At 24.0% G+C, this 21,246-nt stretch overlaps 5 protein-coding genes across 5 annotated transcripts; 1 reads left to right on the top strand and 4 right to left on the bottom strand.

Moving 5' to 3' along the window:
• Positions 1–6,458: 6,458 nt before the first annotated feature.
• PGO_122810 (conserved Plasmodium protein, unknown function) lies at positions 6,459–7,479 on the bottom strand (the record flags this gene model as incomplete). Its single annotated transcript, XM_028689071.1, has 3 exons — positions 6,459–6,570; positions 7,050–7,153; positions 7,378–7,479. 3 exons carry the CDS (start codon positions 7,477–7,479, stop codon positions 6,459–6,461), a joined length of 318 nt encoding a protein of 105 aa, XP_028544872.1.
• A 1,169-nt stretch (positions 7,480–8,648) lies between these two features.
• Positions 8,649–10,301, bottom strand: PGO_122820 (ribose-phosphate pyrophosphokinase; the record flags this gene model as incomplete). Its single annotated transcript, XM_028689072.1, has 1 exon — positions 8,649–10,301. The coding sequence occupies one exon, from the start codon at positions 10,299–10,301 to the stop codon at positions 8,649–8,651; it is 1,653 nt and encodes a 550-aa protein (XP_028544873.1).
• A 2,954-nt stretch (positions 10,302–13,255) lies between these two features.
• PGO_122830 (mRNA decay protein) lies at positions 13,256–14,062 on the top strand (the record flags this gene model as incomplete). Its single annotated transcript, XM_028689073.1, has 1 exon — positions 13,256–14,062. One exon carries the CDS (start codon positions 13,256–13,258, stop codon positions 14,060–14,062), a length of 807 nt encoding a protein of 268 aa, XP_028544874.1.
• Positions 14,063–15,112: 1,050 nt separating this feature from the next.
• Positions 15,113–15,823, bottom strand: PGO_122840 (nicotinate-nucleotide adenylyltransferase; the record flags this gene model as incomplete). Its single annotated transcript, XM_028689074.1, has 1 exon — positions 15,113–15,823. The coding sequence occupies one exon, from the start codon at positions 15,821–15,823 to the stop codon at positions 15,113–15,115; it is 711 nt and encodes a 236-aa protein (XP_028544875.1).
• A 1,325-nt stretch (positions 15,824–17,148) lies between these two features.
• Positions 17,149–20,374, bottom strand: PGO_122850 (hypothetical protein, conserved; the record flags this gene model as incomplete). Its single annotated transcript, XM_028689075.1, has 3 exons — positions 17,149–18,398; positions 18,677–19,460; positions 19,823–20,374. The coding sequence occupies 3 exons, from the start codon at positions 20,372–20,374 to the stop codon at positions 17,149–17,151; spliced, it is 2,586 nt and encodes an 861-aa protein (XP_028544876.1).
• Between the last annotated feature and the right edge of the window lie 872 nt (positions 20,375–21,246).

Raw genomic sequence — 21,246 nt, forward strand, 5'->3', positions numbered from 1 at the left:
ATCCCTTATGTTCAAATATATAATTTGTATTATTTAGGAATCGTGCAATAGATAAACTTAGCGTAAAGTTTATGTAAATAGTTAAACTAATAACTTTTAAAATGTTTTTTCCTAGTTCGTAAAGTACACATTATTTTAAGTATTTTTTTAAATACACCCCAAAAATAATTTATTATATTTTTGCTTCCCAATTTTTTTCCTACATAATATGATGAAGAAGTGATCATTTAAATTTGCATAAAAGGTTAGAGTTTGACAGACTAAAAACATTAGTAAACTCTTCATTTTTTATTAGAAAACAAATGCTAGAATGAAAATGTAAAAATAACAGATGCTGCATTTTTCATCACATATAGTTGCTGATAGCGATAATAAAAATCACTCAATTGATTTCCCAAAGCGTTCATTACATAAAATATGCCCCTTTATATTGAATATCTTTATGTAATTACAGTTTGGTAATAAATGGACATATTTAATAATTTATATACGATGTTTTCCTTTTTTTAATTTACATAATTTTATAGTAAAAGTATATTTTAAAAAACGCAAGCACGTCTTGCGTAAATTATTAACATACATTCTGGAAAATATATATTGTACAAATTTTCATTTAAGAATATTGCTTTTGATCGGATAAAGTTAAGCAAGAGGTATGAGACTTTTATACAATAAAGGAGAAATACAATCTACGAGGCAAAAAAAAAAAAAAAGTAACTGAAATATCTGACAATCGACCTTTTAAATATATGCTTTTAATTTTCCAGACAAGCATTTTATAGAAGTAAAAAACTTTTTTTTATTGTCTCCTCAATTTGAGACGCTTTTTTTCATGAGAGCTTAAGGCAGCATTGTTCACAATCTTTTAACGTATTAGGTAGATAATAGTAAACGAAGGTGTGTGAAGAAATCATATTTTTTGTGTTTCAACATAAACAAGCGTAAAAACGTCACGCCATTTTTGTGTTAAAAATGTTAGCGTTTTAAGACTTCCCGATTCCTAGTATAGCATAATGCATAACAATATGAACTTTTTACAATGTTTAAAATTTAATATAATAATAGGCTTAGAGAACCTTAAGTGCAAAGATAACTCTCTATATAGATATTAAGCTCTTTATTAAAGTTTTTTTTTTATATATTGTTTTATACACCCACTCTTTGAACAAATAAAGCACTTCATCTAAAAAGTATAATAACTAGAAAACAGTTATTAATTAGACATATATGATAAATGAAAAAATATATTTTAAGTCATATGTGAACATATTTTTAAAGCTGCTGTAAACGTTCATGGCTCTTATTTTTGTTATTTATACATTTGTCATATGCATTAACTTTTCTATATTAAATTTTGCTTTTGTAGTAAACTTTTTTCGTAAAAAATGTAAAGTGATGCTAATCATAAATTGTCATTGTTATGGATTTTTGGTATAATATTTTTGACATAAAGATTTACGTATAGACCTTAAGTTGTATGAGAAATATAATAAGGTTAAAGCTTGAGTATTTTTACCATTTGTCTTTTAACCTGACAGCTTATCATAAAATTGAATAACAATTCTTAAATGGGGCTCATCTTATGCATTTCAAAAATGTTAACATGCGATAAGAATACTGTAACATAGGATATATTCACCCTGAATACATCATCATATTGCTGATTATAAATCATGATTTAATCGGCTATATAGACATAAAAGAAGCATGTAACTAATTTTAAATTTGTGTATATTTTATTTGTCACATGCATTACTCATTATGATAATTAAGTTTTTACTGAGAATGTGTTTATGCATTTGAGAGGTATTTTTCTTACGTTAATTAAAATTCTCTAATTTGAGAAATTAAAGGCAATCTTTATCTGAACGTGGAAAAATGAAGCTTGGATTTTCAAATTTATGTAAAGGACCCCTTGTTAATGATTTCGAGTATTTTACCTCAAGGGTTTATATATGTAATTACTACCATAACATCCACAAAAAATGTAGAACATAAATACTAAAATGTGTAGTAAAGACAACAGCTTAACATTTAATGCATTGTATGTAAGAGTTCATACTTTATGCAAAAACTTTCTCAAATATTTTTAAACTGTAAATGTAAAGATGATTTTAAAGCACTAAATAGCATAGCTGTGTATTAATGAATAAGTAGTAAAAGAATAAATCAAGAATCCTTCAGTTATAATGAATTTCTTTTGTGTTGTGTTCTGATTGCAAGATAAAGTATGAAACTACCACAAATATAAATAAATACAAATTTAAAAAAAAAAGCACTTTGTTACTGTTAAAATAATTGTGAAATTGTTGTAAAAACACATCTTCATCATTTTTTTTTGAACTTGATTTATTTCTATTTTAGAATTTTATACAGAGCATTAGATGTGGTTTTCCACATTTTTAATCCTTTCTCCGTAATAATCATTAAAGTCTTTATTTCTAAAAATAAATGCCACGTTATTCATAAATTATGTCTATATATAGGAAATAAAATATTTATATAAAGTATATAATTTAAAAAAAAAAAAATGCTTCATGTTTTTAATTAGCCTTTAAAATTAGGATGAAATAAAAGTATATTTACGAAAATAAATATAATTTAAAATAGAGCTTTTATTTTCTAAGAACATTAATTTAATTCAAAGTACGGCTTATTTTTAGCATATATATAAATACATAATTTTAAAATAAACCTGTGATAAGTACGAACACTTAAATAAATTTTAAAACAATAATTTAATATACTAATTAAATATATTGAATAAAATATATTAAATTATATAATAAATAAATTGTAAATAATGAAATAAATAAATTAAATAATAAATAAAAAATATTTTAAATATAATAAATTTAATTTAATAAAATAAATCAATTAAAAGATAAACATATTACATTATAATTATAAATTATTAATAAATTTTAAAAATAAATAAATTAATATAATAGATGAATTGTATTATAATTAAATTATTAATGAATTTAAAAATAAAAATAATTAATATAATATAAATTAAAATGTATTACAATAAAATAAATAAATTATATTTTAAACATATAATAAATTAAATGATTCATATAATAAATATATGAAATTAAAATAATATATATATATTTTAATTAATAAAATAAATTAAATAAAAATAAATGCATTAAATAAAAATAATTAATTAATAAAACAATTTAAAATATAAAGAAAATTCTTTAATAAAATATAAATTTTTTAAAAATGTACAAATAATATTAAAATAATAAATAAAGAAAATAATTTAATTAAATTAAACAATATATAAATAATAAAATAAATAATAATTACATAATTAAAAAAAGAAAAAAGAACAAATATTTCATAATTAAATAAAATAATAGCAATTATTTATTTCAATAGATAAATTAATAAAAATTATTTAAAATATTAATAAAATAAATATTTGTAATCGTAATAAATGTTAGGTAATATATAAATATAATTTAATTAAATAATGAATATAATTAAAATGTTAAAATAAAAATATATAAATTATTTTAATTAAAACGTCATTTATAATATATAATTAAAATAATTAAATTAATTTGTTTAATATATATTTAAGAATTAAATTAATTTTAATATATTTAATATATAAACAAATATAATTATAAATTAAAAATAATTATTAACAATTCTTTAATTATATTATAAACAATAATTTAAAATATTAATTAAATGAAATGATAATATACAATTTAAAAATATTATTAGTTATTTATTAATAATTATGTGTTTTTAAAGTAAATAATTAAATAATTTTAAAAAATATATTAATTTATTAAACACATAAATAATATAATTATTTATTTTTATATTTTAAGATATAAGAATTAATAAATATTTAATTTATTTATAATTATAAGATGATTATAATTATTTAATATAATATATTATCACATATATATTTTTTAGTTGTATTTTTAATTATATATAATTAAAAAATATTCATTTATTTATTTATTTAATATTTAATTATTAAAATATTAAGTAATTTAAATTTAATTAATATATATATATATATATATTTATAAAAATTATTAATAGTTACTTAATAATTTAAATTATTATATATATACTTAAAAATAATAAAGATTAATTTTTAAATTTTAATGTGGTATATCTTATTTATTAATTACGTTTGCTAAATTAAAATTTAATATTTATTTTATAAAATATTTATTTAAACAATTAATAAATGTGTTTATTATATTTGTATTTTTTATTAAATTTAATATTATTTATATTATTATTTATTAAATTAAACATGTTTATATTACTTAATAAATATTATTTTTATATTAAATTGAGTAATATTTATTAAATTATATATATATATATTACTTATTAAATTAAATATTATTTATATTATTATTTATTAAATTAAACATGTTTATATTATTTAATAAATATTATTTGAATATTAAATTAAGTAATATTTATTAAATTATATATATATATATATATATTACTTATTAAATTAAATGTTATTAAATTAATGTATTTATTATATATATATATATATATATTTATTTATTTAATACAACATGTTTATCATTTGGCACTTTTCTTTAATTAACATGTCTTTTTTCTTTCTTATCTATTATTTTTCCAATAACTTTTTTGGACTTATAATTTTATAAATATATATTTTAGTATTTCTCCGTATTTTTTATTTATAGATTTATTTTTTTATATCATTATAATTTTTCTAAAAACCATAAAGTTTTGGCATAATATTAAAATATTGATTTTACAAAGTTTTAAAAGTTATTTCAATGAAATGGCATAAAATTAATCTATATTAAATGACAAAAGACGTATATTATTCACATTTTTCAAGTAAATGACGCTTTAAAAAAGCATCTCTATGCATTATTACTGTAAACTAAAAGGGGGAAGGAACCACGATGCTATTATCACTTACCTGCAACATTATATATAATTTGCGTTCTTTTTTTTCGTCATAATAGCTTAAAGTAAATTAGTTTTCATACACTAATTCGCATTTATTAATTTTTTTTATGAATGCTTGATTAAAAGTATCTTTAATGATTATCTATGTTATTAATAAAGTTTAGACGATGTAGTTATTGCATATTATTTTTTTTATTTAGACATTCTAAAAAATAAACTTATTAAGTATAATTGTAGAACATTATATTACATAATTCCCATGCTTTTATCGTAGCGTATCTTATGAGATTCATCCTTTTTCCATTCAATAACAATTGTAAATTTGTGAGTTCACAACAACATAAAGTTTTTTTCGTAAAAAATTAATTTTATGAAGTACCACACAATGTAGTAACGTCCAAAACAGCAGTCGTTACATTTACATGAAAACTCGGTAAAGTAATGGAATGAAATGCTCTGGATTTAAGTTTTAATCCCGTAAAAATTTATGGTATCCTTAATAAAATTTTATAAAACCAATGATATTTTTGAGCATTTTAAGAAGACAATTTTAGCCGAAAGAACATGTGTTAAAGTTTTCTTTATTACTTTAGTTCTATGCACACAATTTATAATATCCTAGATAACAGAACACAGTTAAATTATATTCATATAATCCAGGTGTTAGGGTAATGCTATTCATATTTAGCAATAAACTCATAAAATACAGCTGATCACCATATTGTATCTTGTACGCATAAAAACATGTTAACATTTTACATAAAATATAGAATGGTTTAAACGAGCAGAAAATTTAAAATAAGGAAAATGCTGTACATATGTCTACAAGTAATAATATTGAAGAAAAAAAACATAGTATAAAATATATATTTCTGTAAAACTTAACAGCATTAAAGGTTTTTTTTAAGTGCAAATTTATTTGATTGTAAATTATTCATTGCAAACTATCTAAGTTCTATATATAAAAAAATTCGAAAGATTTATAAAAGCTTAGATATTTCAATTGGTGAAATAAATATCATGCAAGATATCATACAATTTTCAATAAACCCCAAGAAAATTTGACAATTATTATATAACATATACTTTTACTAAAGTTACATTTAATTAGTTATTTTTTTAAGATTTGTAAAAATTATGATGTAAAAATAAAGCTTCGTAAACAGAGAATGTGTAACAACAGTAATGATTAAATAATCAAATGGAGTAAATATAGAGCTACTATAACAGTCACTTCTTACACATGCAATTGCAAAACATTGAAGTTAATTGCATATATTATTGGGGAGAATAATTTTAGTAATTTTTTTATTCATATATTTTTTCACCTTCATTCTTTTTGTTGTATTCTTCTATAATATATTCACGAAGTACCAAAATAGGGTTGATCATTGCGCATTTTTTCAGAACCTACATAACAAAAAAGCACGTCCGACAATTACAATTTATGTATTATGAATGTATTCAAAAAACAGGAGAAATGAAAACTTAAATTAGTTGTGAAATTTTGTTTACAAATGTAACACGAAAAATATAAAAATAAAACTTAAATTTTGCTTCTTTTCATGTAATTTTGTAGATCCGAGAATTTCTATATTTATGCGCGGAGGATATCTATTTGTTCTATGCATTTATTTAAAGGGAAAAGTGCTCATTTTATTACACTTCTTTTTTTTTTTTTTTTGCTTTAATGTAATATTAAATGATTCTAATAATATGTACAGTTTTCAGGTGTGCAACTAGCATGTTAGCCAGCTAAATAAATTCATGCTTTTATGTAATATAATTTTTATAAAGTTTTCGTCTATACAATATACAGTGAATTCAGTAATAAATGGAATTTAAACAAATTAAAATATCTTCTAATGCACAGCATGGCTATATTTAGTATAAAATGATAAAAAGAAGTCATTATGTTGAGACTATACACACAACTGGAAAAGTTATAAAAGCAAATAGACATCTTTTTTCCTCACCAATATTTTGTCAGTCCTAGGAACAAAGAAAAAAAAAAAAAAAGGAAAATTGTTATAAAAAACATAAACACTTTTTATCAATAATATCCATTAGATAAGATTCTTATATGAATACATTTATATTACTTTTCTCCGTATAAGATAGTCAGCTGTGGTTCTTTTTCTTCACACCCATAGAATACATCAGAATTCTTGTGTTTCTCCTTTTCATTATTTATTAAAGCAAGTAACTGCATATATATATATAGAAGAAAAAAAGAAAAGGGGGTACTTATAATTGTATTTTACTCAAGAGCTTGATTCACAAATTTTTATTTAAGCATCCTTTACAGTACTCTTTCTAGCGCCTATAAAATGGAGGGATAAACAAATTAAAGTGGTCTCAAATAATAATGTTAATTAAATATGGGAAATAATTAATGCTTCATTATAGAACATGGTATTAGGTAATTACAGGTAGTAAATAGGGAAAAATGTGTTCCCTAATGTAATGTGAATTTTCATCCTCAAATACATTCTTTCCATATACAATATTAACAAAATCGTCAAAATTCATTTGTATATGGTATAGATTAAAGAGAAATAATAGTTCAATTCAATGGATATGTGGTGAAATAATAAAAGCACTCGTTTCTTAAAATAAACTACATAAAACGTAAAAGCAAATTTATTACAAATGATAGTGTACTAAATTGAAATGCAAAACGTGAGATTCCTATACATACATTTTTTGCGAATTTGTCTTACTTAAATGAGAATTCATTTGAACTAGCGGATTTAATGATATTATGACTCATAAATATATGAAGCTAAAAATTTGACTTAAAAAAAATATAACATGCAGAAATAGATGTTAACGTCTACTGTCCTATATTTAGAAGTACTTACTGTTTTTATTTGTACCGTATAAATGCCAAATTAAATACACGCTCATTGAACATATCTTCGCATATGGACAGTATTTAACCATATCAGTGCAGATGTTTAAGATAAAATCATGTAAAAGTGTTAAAAAAAAAAATCATTTCATGCCAATTAACACTTGTGTATTATAAAATTTTGGAAAATAAGTATAAGCTTAAAGTTTAAAAATTGCAAGTGCACTATTCCTTAAAAAAAAAAAATTGAGACAAAAAAATTTATTCATATGAAAACAAATGTAATTATGAAAAATGGAAATTACAATAATATATTTTCATAACACCTCACTTATTCTTATTATAAAAATAATATTATGAAAAAAATGTAGTCTTTTGAATTTTTTAGCAATTTCTTGAATTGTTTAATTTTGTAATTAAAATTAGGGGCTGTTTTCATACTGTGAAGTTAAAATTTTTGTTTCTATTATTTGAATAATTAAACATATAATTTTGTTCATGAATACGGCAAAATACGATAAACTAATACACATGTAAATATAAATATGAAATAGAGAACAAATAAATAAGTGTATTTTAAAATAAAAAGGGGGCATATACAAGTAAAAATAAATAAATGTGTTGCTTTATTAGATGTAACTTTTTAAATGGTCTTTTAATTATAGACATTATAGTATGTACATTACAATGGTGTAAAAGGGGGTATGTATTTCTTTTTATAAAGAATACTTGTAATTAAACGAGGAAAAAAAAAAGTAATCGTGTGTTGAGTTATATATTAACCTTTATTTGGCTCTTATATAATTAAATTAGGTTAATATAACCTTTTTTTCAAAAAAATAAAAAGTTATTTTTCTTGCATTTCTACTTCCCCATCTGAGAAATCTTCCATTGCATTCTTCGACTGTTCGTTGTGAACTCTTTTTATTCCTTCAGCAACTAATTTGGCAACTGACAAAATGTGCAACTTTTCACAGCATATATTGCTTGGAATATGTATAGTGTTTGTGGTTAAAACTTCGTCAATACAGGATTCATTAATCTTTTCAATGCATCCATCAGATAAGATAGCATGAGTAGCATAGAGATATATTTTGCTCGCTCCAGCATTTTTTAAAATAGCGGCTACTTTTTTAGATTTTTCACCAGTATCAAGAATATCATCTACCAAAATGCAGTCGCACCCTTTAATATCTCCGACTATGGTAAATTTCTCTTTTTCAAATGAATTTGAATTTTTTTGATTCATATTTTTATTTTCTAAATTTTTTAGGGGGTTAGTGGTACTATTTTTTTTTTTTTCTTGATTAAATATATTCATATATTTGTTGCTGGAAGTGTTCTTGAGCTCATTTTCAACATTACTTGGATGTCCTTCTCTACTATTCATTTCATTGTGTGAACTAGAAACAATGGTTGTAAAACCTGCATTAATGGAATGATTTTTCATTCGAATCCAGAATTCCTTTGTCCTTTCTGCTCCATCATTGTCAATCGATACAATAACTGGGTTCTGTAGTTTTTTTTTTTTAAAGTATTCCACAGCTAAGGATTGGGGATTAATATTCATTAATGGGGGTTGGAAAAGTTTTTCGTCTGTAGAAAATCCCTCGATTCGCGGGTTATGTAAATCAACTGAAATAATTGAATCAACACCACACGCTTGCAACAAAATGGCTATTTCTGGTGCACCCAATGAATGAACATAATTGAAATCATCTAACTGTTTAGTTTGTCTAGAATAATTTAAATAAGGTATAACCGCGGTAACTTTTTTTGCAGAAGATCTCCTTAATGTTGAAACGAATAAAAATAATTCCATTAAACGTGCATGTATATCTTTCCCACCCGCTGGAGTTGAATGAATTATGTATATATCCCTACCTCTAACTTCATCCATTATTTGAAGAGCTATTTCTCCATCACTATATTTCCCGACATAAGCTCTACCTAAGCCTATTCCTAAATTGGAGCATATTTCATTTGCTAATTCATGGTGACTATTGCTAGAGAATATTTGCATGTTGCTATATTCACTTAATTCTTGGTAATATTCATATTTGTCATCTTTTGATTTTTTTATGTTCCTTCCTGTGTTCACAGAATCTGATTCTAAGTTATTGGTATCTTTAATATTTGTAGACAGTTTGCCTTTATTATTTATTAAACTAAACTCATTTTTTTTAATAATCATATCTTTATTTTCTAAATTTTCGTCTTTCTTTGAATGCACAGTTAAACCCAATATATTGGCAAATAAAATCGCTTTAACTTTCGTATTACTTCTTTTGCCATTGTGCCTTTGCTTTTCATAGTTCAAAACTATTGGGTATTCATTAAAATTACTCTGCTTTGAGGTTTCGTGTAAGGAATATGCACTTTTCTGAATTTTTTCTTGATAAATGCTTACAGATTTATTTTTATCAATTAAATATTTTATAAATTTATCGCTGTGTTCATGAAGCTTCCGGGAATAATTGTTATAAATTTTGTATATCATTATTGTAATGTATTATTACACAATAAACTAATTTTTAAAATTTTACGTTGTAAAAAGTCTATGAAGGGTACTGGAAACTATTTACATGAACGTAAATAAATATTATGTAAGTGCTCTTAATTAGCTTAACTTGGGGTTACCATGTATTTCTGGTATTTTCCTCAGTGGATTTTAACTTTCTATATTGACAAATTTCATTATGCTTCTTAGCTTCAAAAAAGTAGAATTTTTTTTTTTTAAACATAATATATATATAAGGTGAAAGGTTCAATATGTTTTGGCGTACATAAATCACTTGTGTTCTTTTAGCCCTTTTTAATTCTAGATGTAATAATTCTTTCATGTACATATTTTTTATTATTCCTGTTTGAACTACTTTAAAAGTGTTCATGCAAGAAAAAAGGGTTTTCCATTTGTTCTGGTTTTCATATTATATATGTTTTAACGAAAAAAAAAAATTGATAAAATTGCTTATTTTACATATTTGTTAATTTTGTGTTTATGTAAGAATTAAGTTATAAATGTCAACAAATTGCTTACCAATTTTGTAGTCTTTACATGACCATGATTTATTTTGTTTTATTTTTTTTTTCTATTTTTTGGAGCATGCGAAAACAATGGAGTTAACTTGCGTTTTTCTTAGGAAATACGTGAGCAAAACAATATACAGCGGTGATAGCGTAACTTAGTATAAATGTTATTTATTTTTATATTATTCAACTTGAAAACGAAAACTAAATTACAATTTATTACTATATTACATGTAACATCATGCACATGTACGAACAATGTGCACTTTAAATTTGCTGGCTTTCACACAAATTTAGGATAATAGAAAATGGTGAAAATTAGAAAAACAACTATGTGTTATATCAGCAAAATATCAATTTATCAGTTGTTTACACAGGTAAGGTGTGCGAAATAGTGTACTCATATTCTTGCATATGTAAGACTTAAATGATTATGCACACATTTTTTATGTCATATACTTACACATTCTAGAGAGTTATTTAACAAACTTGTTTCAATTTATGAGAGCCGTTTTAAATTACTTCTTGTGCTTTATATACAAATGTTTCTAGTGCATGTGAAATTCTTCCTTTTGAACAGCATAATTGGGTTATATATATATATGTATGTATATATGTAATCCATAGTTATTTTAAGTGTGTGAAGACATGGGAGGTGACACATTTTGTGAGTTTTTTAAAACAAATATAACAATGTCTCCGAATCTTATTTATGAATGGATAATAATTAAACAGATGAAAAAAGCGTTGGATTTGTTTATACAAGAAAAAAAATTCAGGTGACGCAGTTGTATATGGTGTAAAATCATAATTATAATACATTCTATTTTGTTTACTCTGTAATGTACAGTACGTTTGATATGATATTAAGTGAAATGAAAAAAGGAATAAAAAAAATTTTTTTTTTTTTCAATAGTTGGCTGCTATTGTTACTGAACATAAAGAATGTTAACATTATTTAAGATGGGAAAGGCTGGGAAATAATTTAAGTGTTTCTTTTTTTTTTTTTTCCTTTATTCATGTAAAAATTGGTGAAATATGTGAAAAGGTGGGTAAAAAATATTTCACAAATAATTTATTTTATCCTTTAAAAGTTGTTTTATTTTATTTTTAAAAATTTTTATAAAAAACAAATAAAATTACTCTCTTTGTGCAAAAAATGTGTTTGCAGTGGTGTGTTTTTAGTAAATACGTTGTTTCACAATCTTTCATATAAGCACAATTTGCTGAACAAATTAAAACTTTGATCCATATGCCTTTATTGATAAGCATGATGTGTCTTAAAGAAAAGAGCATTTGAAGTTGAGAAAAAAAAGAAAGTGTGCTGCTATCATTATAGAGCACCCTTCCTTATTTTAATTACTACTTTTATGCAATTCATTTTTCTTTTTTGCAAAGTGTTTTTTGATGAGACAGCAGGACGGGAATTATATTCACAAGATTGTACCAAGGTCTCACATATGTGGATAACACATATATATGTTCAACATGTATGTAACCGTTCTACAAGTGGCAATTTCTCACATTTTCAATATTTTTTTTTTTTTTTTTCTTTTTAAATCACTTTATCATGTAAAAATGTATGTATTTGTAAATCTCTTAAAAAATATAAATCAAAACACGCATATAATATAAATACGAATATAATGAGTACAAAAAAATGAGCACAAAGGAGAATTTCTCAAGTAATTCCACTGATTTGCATCATCATCATACTATTTTTTTCCTTTTTTTTTTTTTTTTTTTTAAATAAGTTAATTCTTGTTCTGTATAGCTTATACCTTTTCGCACTTGAACATTTTTCATTTTAAAAATGAACGTTAGCATTTTCCATAACATTTTTTATAGATCTGTTTAAAGTAAAAAACATTTTGTAAGCATGAAACTTGTTTCTGAAATTAATCTATTTTCAGTAAACTGCTTAGAAAACATGTTTTCAAGCAAAACAGCTTGAAATATATATACATCTATGTATACACACATATATATATATATATACACATTTTTAACAATCTTTTGCACTAAAATAAAAAGATATTTTTTTGTCGCATAATTGGGCATGTAAATAGTTATAGCAAGAACAATGACGCACAATACATAATTCCTTTAATTTTGTTCCCTGTTCCACCCCATAAACCCTCCTTCCCCCCCCCAAAAAAAAAAAAAAATGTTCGCTTGTAAAAATGAATAAAAAGAAATAAAATGCATCATGTATGTATAATAATATAGGCCTTTTGCAAATGTAAGTTAGGCGCATATTTTTGTAGTCTGATTTTCGAAGGGATGACTTAATTGTATATATAAGAATACAAATACTTACGTATACATTAAACATATACAAATAACGTAAACACATGTATACCCCTAGTATAATTCATTTCGTCATTGTGAAGGAAACCAATAAAAATATTAAAATAAAAAAAAATGTATTCAAGTGGTGTAAGACCATATAAAATATTACAAAAGGTGAAAGTAAATGAAAACAAGGATAAGCACAAAAAAGAACCCAGTGAAGCAAGCAAAGAACCAACAAAACGCGAAGATTATAGTAAAAAAAACACGAGTGAAAGGAAAAAAAAATATGAAGACATAAAATATTATGAATGCAATAGAAAATTTATTAATTCAAAAAAACAAGAAGCAGAAGGACATGATAAAATAACAAAGAATAAAACAAATTATAATATAAACAGTAATAGCTATTCTGAAAAATATAACAAAGAACATTTAAGACATGATGAAAAATCGAGAAATGAAAATTTATTAAAACAAAAAGAAAATATATTGATAAGTTTACTAAAAAAGGAACAATCTTGTGTAAATAAAAAAAAAATTATCATACGACATTTACCACCAACTTTAAGTGAAGACAATTTTTTCGATTCTTTCTCTACTAACCTCAAAGATGAATTAGATTATTATTATTATGTTAATGGATCTATACCAAAGAATCCAGCTGATGATATAATATATTCACGAATGTATTTATCCTTTAAGGATGATTTGAAAACAAAAGAATTCATCAAAACACAGCATGGAAAATTCTTTTATGATTTAAATGGTGTGAAATACAAAGCTCTTGTGTCATTCGCACCTTATCAAACATTAATACATAAAAACAAATCGGATGATATGAATAATACCTTAGAATCAGATGACTATTTTTTAAAATTCTGTGAAGAAATGAACAACCAAGAAGAATCTGTTAAGAGGGATGCTAAAATGATGTGATTTAATTAATGCAGTAAAAGAACGTGGTGCAATTTCATCACAACAAAGCTCAAGAATTAAGAATAAATTTAAAAGATAAAAAGTTGAATTAAATAACCCCATTTAAAATTAGGAGCAAATAAAATGTAATTTATAAGAAAGTATATAGATTGGAAAAGGAGATTGGAGGAGTTTTAAAAAGGTGGAAAAACAAAAATAAATGTTAAATAATAAAAATGCACAAACCCTTCTTAGGGAGATTTGCATGCATATGCCTCAAGCATTAATAGGATATTCAACTGATAATCACAAGATCATTTATTATTATTACTTCAATCACGTTGAAATTATTACAAAAAAAAAAAAAAAAAAAGGATTTTTTTTTTTTTTTTTTTAATCTGTAAAGCAACTGCTACATAAGTATCATATTAAATGAACAGGTAAAAAAAAAGGGGAAAACAGAATTAAAAAAAAACATTTAGACTATAGTGTAATGGTAAATAATAAAAACACACTAAGTTTATTTACACGCATAAAAAAGTGTGCAACGAGGAAATATTGAGAAAATACCAAAAAAAAAAAAAAAAAAAAAAAAAAGGGAAATAACTAACTAAAAAGGGTTGAATGTGAAGAATTTCTTTTTCCTTTTTTCATTCATTATTTATTTTTTTGTCAAAAAAAAGAGCATACAAAAAAACATGCATTTTGATAAAAAAAGATAGTAATAAATACACCATGTATTTATTTTCAAAAATAAACCTGCACATGTATAAAAATGCTATATGAAAGTTTTTAATTATTATTTCAAAATGGTTTTTAATAAAAGAAGAGTGCGCATTTTTATATACTATGGATAGTAATAAACATAGAATATATACACATATATAACGTGTGACCTGGGGCTCAAAGCGTGTAACATTGAATTTATAGCATATGATGTAGACCCACAGTATGTTAGCAAAAGCAAACATATGTGAATACCGTTTTCCCCCTATAAATAAAATGCACAAAATTAATTTGACACAAAGCAAAGACAGCAACTGACAATATACATGGAACGTAATGTTAAGCTTATTCCAAATTGTTATGATATAAGTTATGTTCCTTTATATAATTAATAACAACAGGATGAATATATTTCTCTAATTCTTCTGAGTTGTTCCTTTTGGATAATATTTTTCTTGCGTCGCTTGAAGAAATATAATTAATAAAAGACATTTTTTCAATTTTAATTAAATAATAACTTGGAAATTTCTGTAGTTTATTTTCATCTATTTTAAAGTTGCCCCTTTCAACAATTATAAAATTATTTTCTGAAACTAATTTTTCGCCATTATCCCAAAAAAAAATGTCTTTTAATAGATCAGAACCCAGAGCAAAATAAAAAGTATAATTAGGATACTTCTCTTTTTGAGCCTTTAACAAATCATAAGTTGGAGTTGTTTTCTCTTTGCACTCAATATCTTTTAAAAAAATTTTATTTTTTGACATTTTAGACGAAGTATTATTCATTATTAGTGAAAACATATTATATCTGTGTTCAAATTCTGATATATTCTTATCATCCCTACATCTACAAATAACCACCCATATTTCATCAATCCAATTTAAGTTGCTAATGTCAGCGAGAACCATTTCATGCGCATGAGTAATTGGATCAAAAGAACCTCCATAAATGCATATGCATTTGTTCATCTTTGGGTGGCAAAGGGATGTTGCAAAGAAAAAAAAAAAGAAGAAAATAACTATAAAAAAGTGGAAATGCATTTTGAGACATGTCATTATTTTGAGTGACAATAAAAAAATATCACATATACATAATAATAGTATTTTCTTGTATATATGCGAATGTACATATATATGTTCTAGTTAACTAATCAATTAGTCAATTTGTGTATATGTATCTTTGAATATTTGTTCATCTGTTCACTGGTTTAATTTATTAGTTTTTTTTTTTTTTTTTTTTTTGATGTTTTTGTTTTTATTCGTCCCGTTTGCATTAAAATAAAGAATCAGTTAACGAATGAATCTAATTTTACCCAATATAGTTTTATACCTTTGAAAATTGTTTAGTCATTCTTATTGGATTAGGTTAATATAACACAATAAGAATAATATGCCAGAACAAAAGGGTTATTTTTTCTTTTGACATATTTTCGATGGCAAAATTTTACTGGCAAGACGGTGCGACGCTTTCTACATAAAAAAAAAAAAAAAAAAAAAAAAAAAAAAAAAAAAAAAAAAAAAAGAAAATAAAAAAAAAAAAAAAAAAAAAAAAAAAAAAAAAAAAAAAAAAAAAAAAAAAAAAAAAAAAAAAAAAAAAAAAAAAAAAAAAAAAACAAAAAAAAAAAGTGAATTTTTTAAAAAAAAAAAAAAAAAAAAAAAAAAAAAAAGTTATTATAAAACACAATCCTTACAAGAAAAAAAAAAAAAAGGTCATTTCAAAAATGTATAACGAAATAGAGATTAAAAAATTAAAAATTAATAAAAATTTAAAAAAATAAAAAGCCCAATTGAAAACGAAATAATAACAGTGGAAGTAGCAAGTAACTGTGTTTCATACATGGTAAAAAAAAGTATATGGCTCAACGATCCACAATACACTAATATACACATATATATATGTTTATATATTCTTACAAAGAGCTCACATATACTTACATACATGCGTATTTTATATTTTTATTATGTACACATATGTGCAATGAAAATTTAAAAGGATACTTTTGAAACATAAGAAAAATATTTTCTGACTCAAAAAATAAAATAAATGAAGGTCATGTAACGGAATAAAAAAAAAAAACAAAAAAAAAAAAAAAAAATGGGGCCTTTGTGTAGGTGTGAAATGGTGTCAAAAAGATTTATGTAAAAACAAGCAAACATGTATTAATATAAGCACATGTATATACATAAATACACATGCAAGCAGGGGTAAGTGTATGCATAAATATATGTAGTGACATACGTATACACACACACACACGAAGATGCAAAAAAGGAAGAAAGCACATACATGTAACATATACACACTTGTCATATTTGCAACATGTACATGAGTATGTATATATATTTTCCTCGTGCTTTCTTAGTAAGAAATGAGATTACACTTAAAATTTGATCGTTGGAATTGAAATGGAGTCTAATGAATCCTTTAAGATAAAAAAGGGCTTCACAAAAATAAAGGGTTTTTTTATGACATGCCCTAAAAAAATAGTAGGTTTTAATATTGGAAAGGAATAAGCAAAACTAATGTTCTTTGGTAATATTATTATATCTATTTTCAAAACTTGATTTATAACAGATATGGTGTAATTAATAATATCTCCATCTATTAATTTATTTTCATGTGCATGTATATTTAACTTGGTTCTGTTTACTAATTTCAAATTGCTATTATCAATGTTGCAAGCATAAAAATCATTTACAAAAAAGTCAAAATAAATAACTAAATGATCGTTACATTCAATTAATGTTTTTGATATTTTACAATTCTGTTGATTAACCAAAGAATTTAATTCCTTCGTTTTTAATATGATTCCAATGGAAATGTTACTATCTTTGCTTTTTGCTATTTGATAAATTAATTTACATTCGTTTATTAATCTTTCATCTCCATAAGTAAAGGTATATTTTTCTACATTACATTTCTTTTTAATTAACTGAAAGGAATAATTTTCATTGGTAAAATCATTTACACATTGAAAATTTTTATTCTCATACCATATTTTGCACCTCTCTTTTACTTCTCTATTTGACATTTTTTGGAAAATGTTATCTAAAAGGATATTGTAAATATTATTCATACAAATAGTAAGTTCTTTTATGGATATTTCTTTTTTTTTTTTACTAATGTAAGGTGGTTCAAAAGCTTCCTTATTTATTATTTTATAAAATTCATTTAAATTTTTTATTTCTTCGCAAAATGATAAATTCAGTGATGTTCTTTCTACCTTTGTCATTTCATTTATATTTTCGTCATTTGATTTTTCCAGTTCTATATTTTCCTTGTTTTCTGTATTTATATTTTTAAAATTTTTCTTATGGTTATCCTTCAAATTTATTTCTTTTATTTTTGAATGGCGATATCTCATACAAATAAAATTAGTTTCATCATATTTACTATGAACAACATCTTCAAAGCAATTTTTTATATATCTACAAATGCTGTATAAATGCTCCGTATTTAAAAGGTTGAATCTGATATTTTGAAAAATTAAATTTTGTTCCCTCATGTCACAGTTCTTCCTAATTATAAATTTTATGGATTCAATGAATAACCTCATTTCGTTTACACTTACGTTGTCACTGCTTAGGAAATAGCTATAAGTTTCTGTGTCTATCAAATAGTGGCAGTTTCCTAGGAACAATAGAAAGATGTATGTATATGTATGTATGCATATGTATGTCTGCATAAGTGCATGTGTGTATATATGTTTGTATTATGTGGTCACGAATCAATGAGGAGAGGAAGGAAATAACAGCTGGGTGCACATAAAAAGGAAAAAACATTAACAAGGAAGATATTATAATATGCGTAAAAATGGTCAATTCTTATGCACACGTGCACGAGCAGGAGCAAGATCATGAACACGAACACATATCCATATATATATATATACTGCATATTTTTATTACTTGCAAAAAGGTAAACTCCCGAATCCGAAATGATTCGTGCGAAATCGGAAAAAAGAGGAGTTGCAATCTGCTTGAAAGTGGATGCCAGTCCTAACACTCTAACTATATTATCAAAATTGGCCTTCTCTGCAATGGCATCAATTACATCATTTATGATACTAGGAATTTTTAAATGAATACACTCCATGTATACAGTAACCAATAATTTGAAATCTAGCTCGTGTAAATTAAAATTTTTATCGTATATATATCTAAAAATGGTTTTTATTGCTTGGGGATAATTCGTCTTTAATTTAATTTTTAAATGTATAGGACCTGTCTTTTGTATTAAATTAGATTTTTCCATTTTCTTTTCAATTATATGATAAAAATAGACAGAAATATATTTTGTTATAAACAGATTTGAAAAGATCTTATGATGTCCATAAATTTTATTACAATTCTTTTGCTTGGGCATTAAAACAATCTCTACAATATTTCTATTATACGGAGATATAAAAAATTTTTTTAATGATTTTACTTTTTCAGCTAATAATGGTTCGCTTAATTGTAGATATAAGGAATTTTCCTTTGCATAATTATCCTCTTGTTTAGATTTCATAGATGGTATATTCTTCTTTATTTTGAGGTAGTACTCTAATTCCATGTTTTTTAAAAAATGAAGTTCATTGATTTTATCTTTTAAATGGACATATCGTCCCTCCGATTTTCTTTTCACTAGACTGTTTTTATGCAATTTCCCGTTTAGTATCATGTCTATTATCTCATTGCAGTTGTAATGATCCTGAAAAATCGGTTCGAAAGTTCAAAGGTTCAATGGTTCAGTGGTTCAACGGATCAGCGGTTCAACCAGGTAAAATTAGACATAAATACGCGCATCGATTTGTTAATGCAAAAGACATGTGCACATGAATGGAGGTGCCCATACACACATGTCATTATGCAATCATCCCCTCATACACATATATGTCACAGGAAATAATATGCACAGCATAAGACAATGGCGGAGGTTGCTTCGATCGCGACATTAACCATGTTACAGAATACATATACATGTTCAAACATACATACATACATGCATGCATACACATATATATATACATATATATACACATATATGTACGCGCCCCCCTCCAAACTTACCACATTTTTCTTTTTCTTATCCAATATGGAATATATTTTTTTATGAGTTAGTCTATATATGTTTAAAAATAAAATATCATCATGAATATTAAACTGTTGTTCCTTTAAACAATCTTTTAGTTGTTTTTGTGTTTCTTTCAAGGCTTTAATTTTGTGTTTTGTATTTAAATTGGAAAAGTTATACATTTCACGCATGCCATCAGCATCATCCTTTTTACGTAGTCTATAACTATCAGCATTTTTCTCCCCCCTTCCTTTTTTCATGTCCGTAAGAGATGTGCCTTTGGAATAGTTATCCTTTAAAAAATTAGTTTCATAGTATTTTAGTACATTCGATTTACAAACTGATGAATTCTTATTGGTGTAATGTTTTCCATCCTTTAATTTCGATGTTTGTTCATTTCCTCTTCTTAAAATATTCACAATGGCTACTTTATTATCACATATGGTAACTAATTCATTTTCATCATCTTTTGGTTTTTTTTCTGAGTAAGCTCGATAATTCCTTCTTCTTCTCTCAACTGCATCTAATATGTTTTTCGAGCAGCAAAACATTTTTCTTTAAAAAATAAAAAAAAAAGACCAAAAAGACACTGCAAAAATTATATGCGATAATGGTACAAAACAGCTAGCTATAAAATTAAAAAACAAATTGGGTTAATATTCCCTAAGCTCCAAAAAAAAATATATTCCAGTTTAAATCCAGATATGACTATTTGAAGGGGCTACATGTATACGTATAAATACATACGTATAAATACATGCATACATGAACATAGGCTTAACACAGGATGCTCCTAAAAAGTAAAGTCTAAACAGCTTTTGAGAACTGTTGTTGTAGACTCATTCGTAGGCACAAATAAAATGATCAAACAAAGTGGAAACGAAAAAAAAAACGGAAACGAAAAAAAAAAGCAGAAACGTCAACACTCTTCACATTTCACTTTCCTTTAAATTGCTATTCCAATGAAGAGGATATGAAAGGAAAAAAGTGCCGCGTTATTTATAAAAGAATTGCTAACAAAACATAGCTGTAAAAAAAAAGTGCAATGGTTGCAACCTTATTTTGCACTTTTGAAAAAAAATACTATAGTTACATAAAAAGAAAAATCACAAAAATTAAAAAATGCAGTTTTTAACACATTAAAAGCTTTAAGTTTGTTCGCATTCACATAATTAGTGATTAAAGAAAAACAACAAAAAAAAAAAAATAAATAAATAAAATAATACACAAATAAAAAAATACAGACGAAGCTAAAAATGTGCAAAAGTGAAAAAAAAAGAACAAAAAAGGTGGAGAACAAAATGTGCAAAAAGGCGGAAGAACAAAATTCGAAAAAAAAAAAAAAAAAATGGGGCAAGCAAAAATTGGAATAAAGGAATTGTAAATACTTGAAAAACAAGAAACGTAAAAAAGTGGACTTTAT

The sequence above is a fragment of the Plasmodium gonderi genome, assembly GCF_002157705.1.
Source record: "Plasmodium gonderi DNA, contig: Chr12, whole genome shotgun sequence".
In the NCBI taxonomy this organism is placed as follows: Eukaryota; Apicomplexa; class Aconoidasida; order Haemosporida; family Plasmodiidae; genus Plasmodium; species Plasmodium gonderi.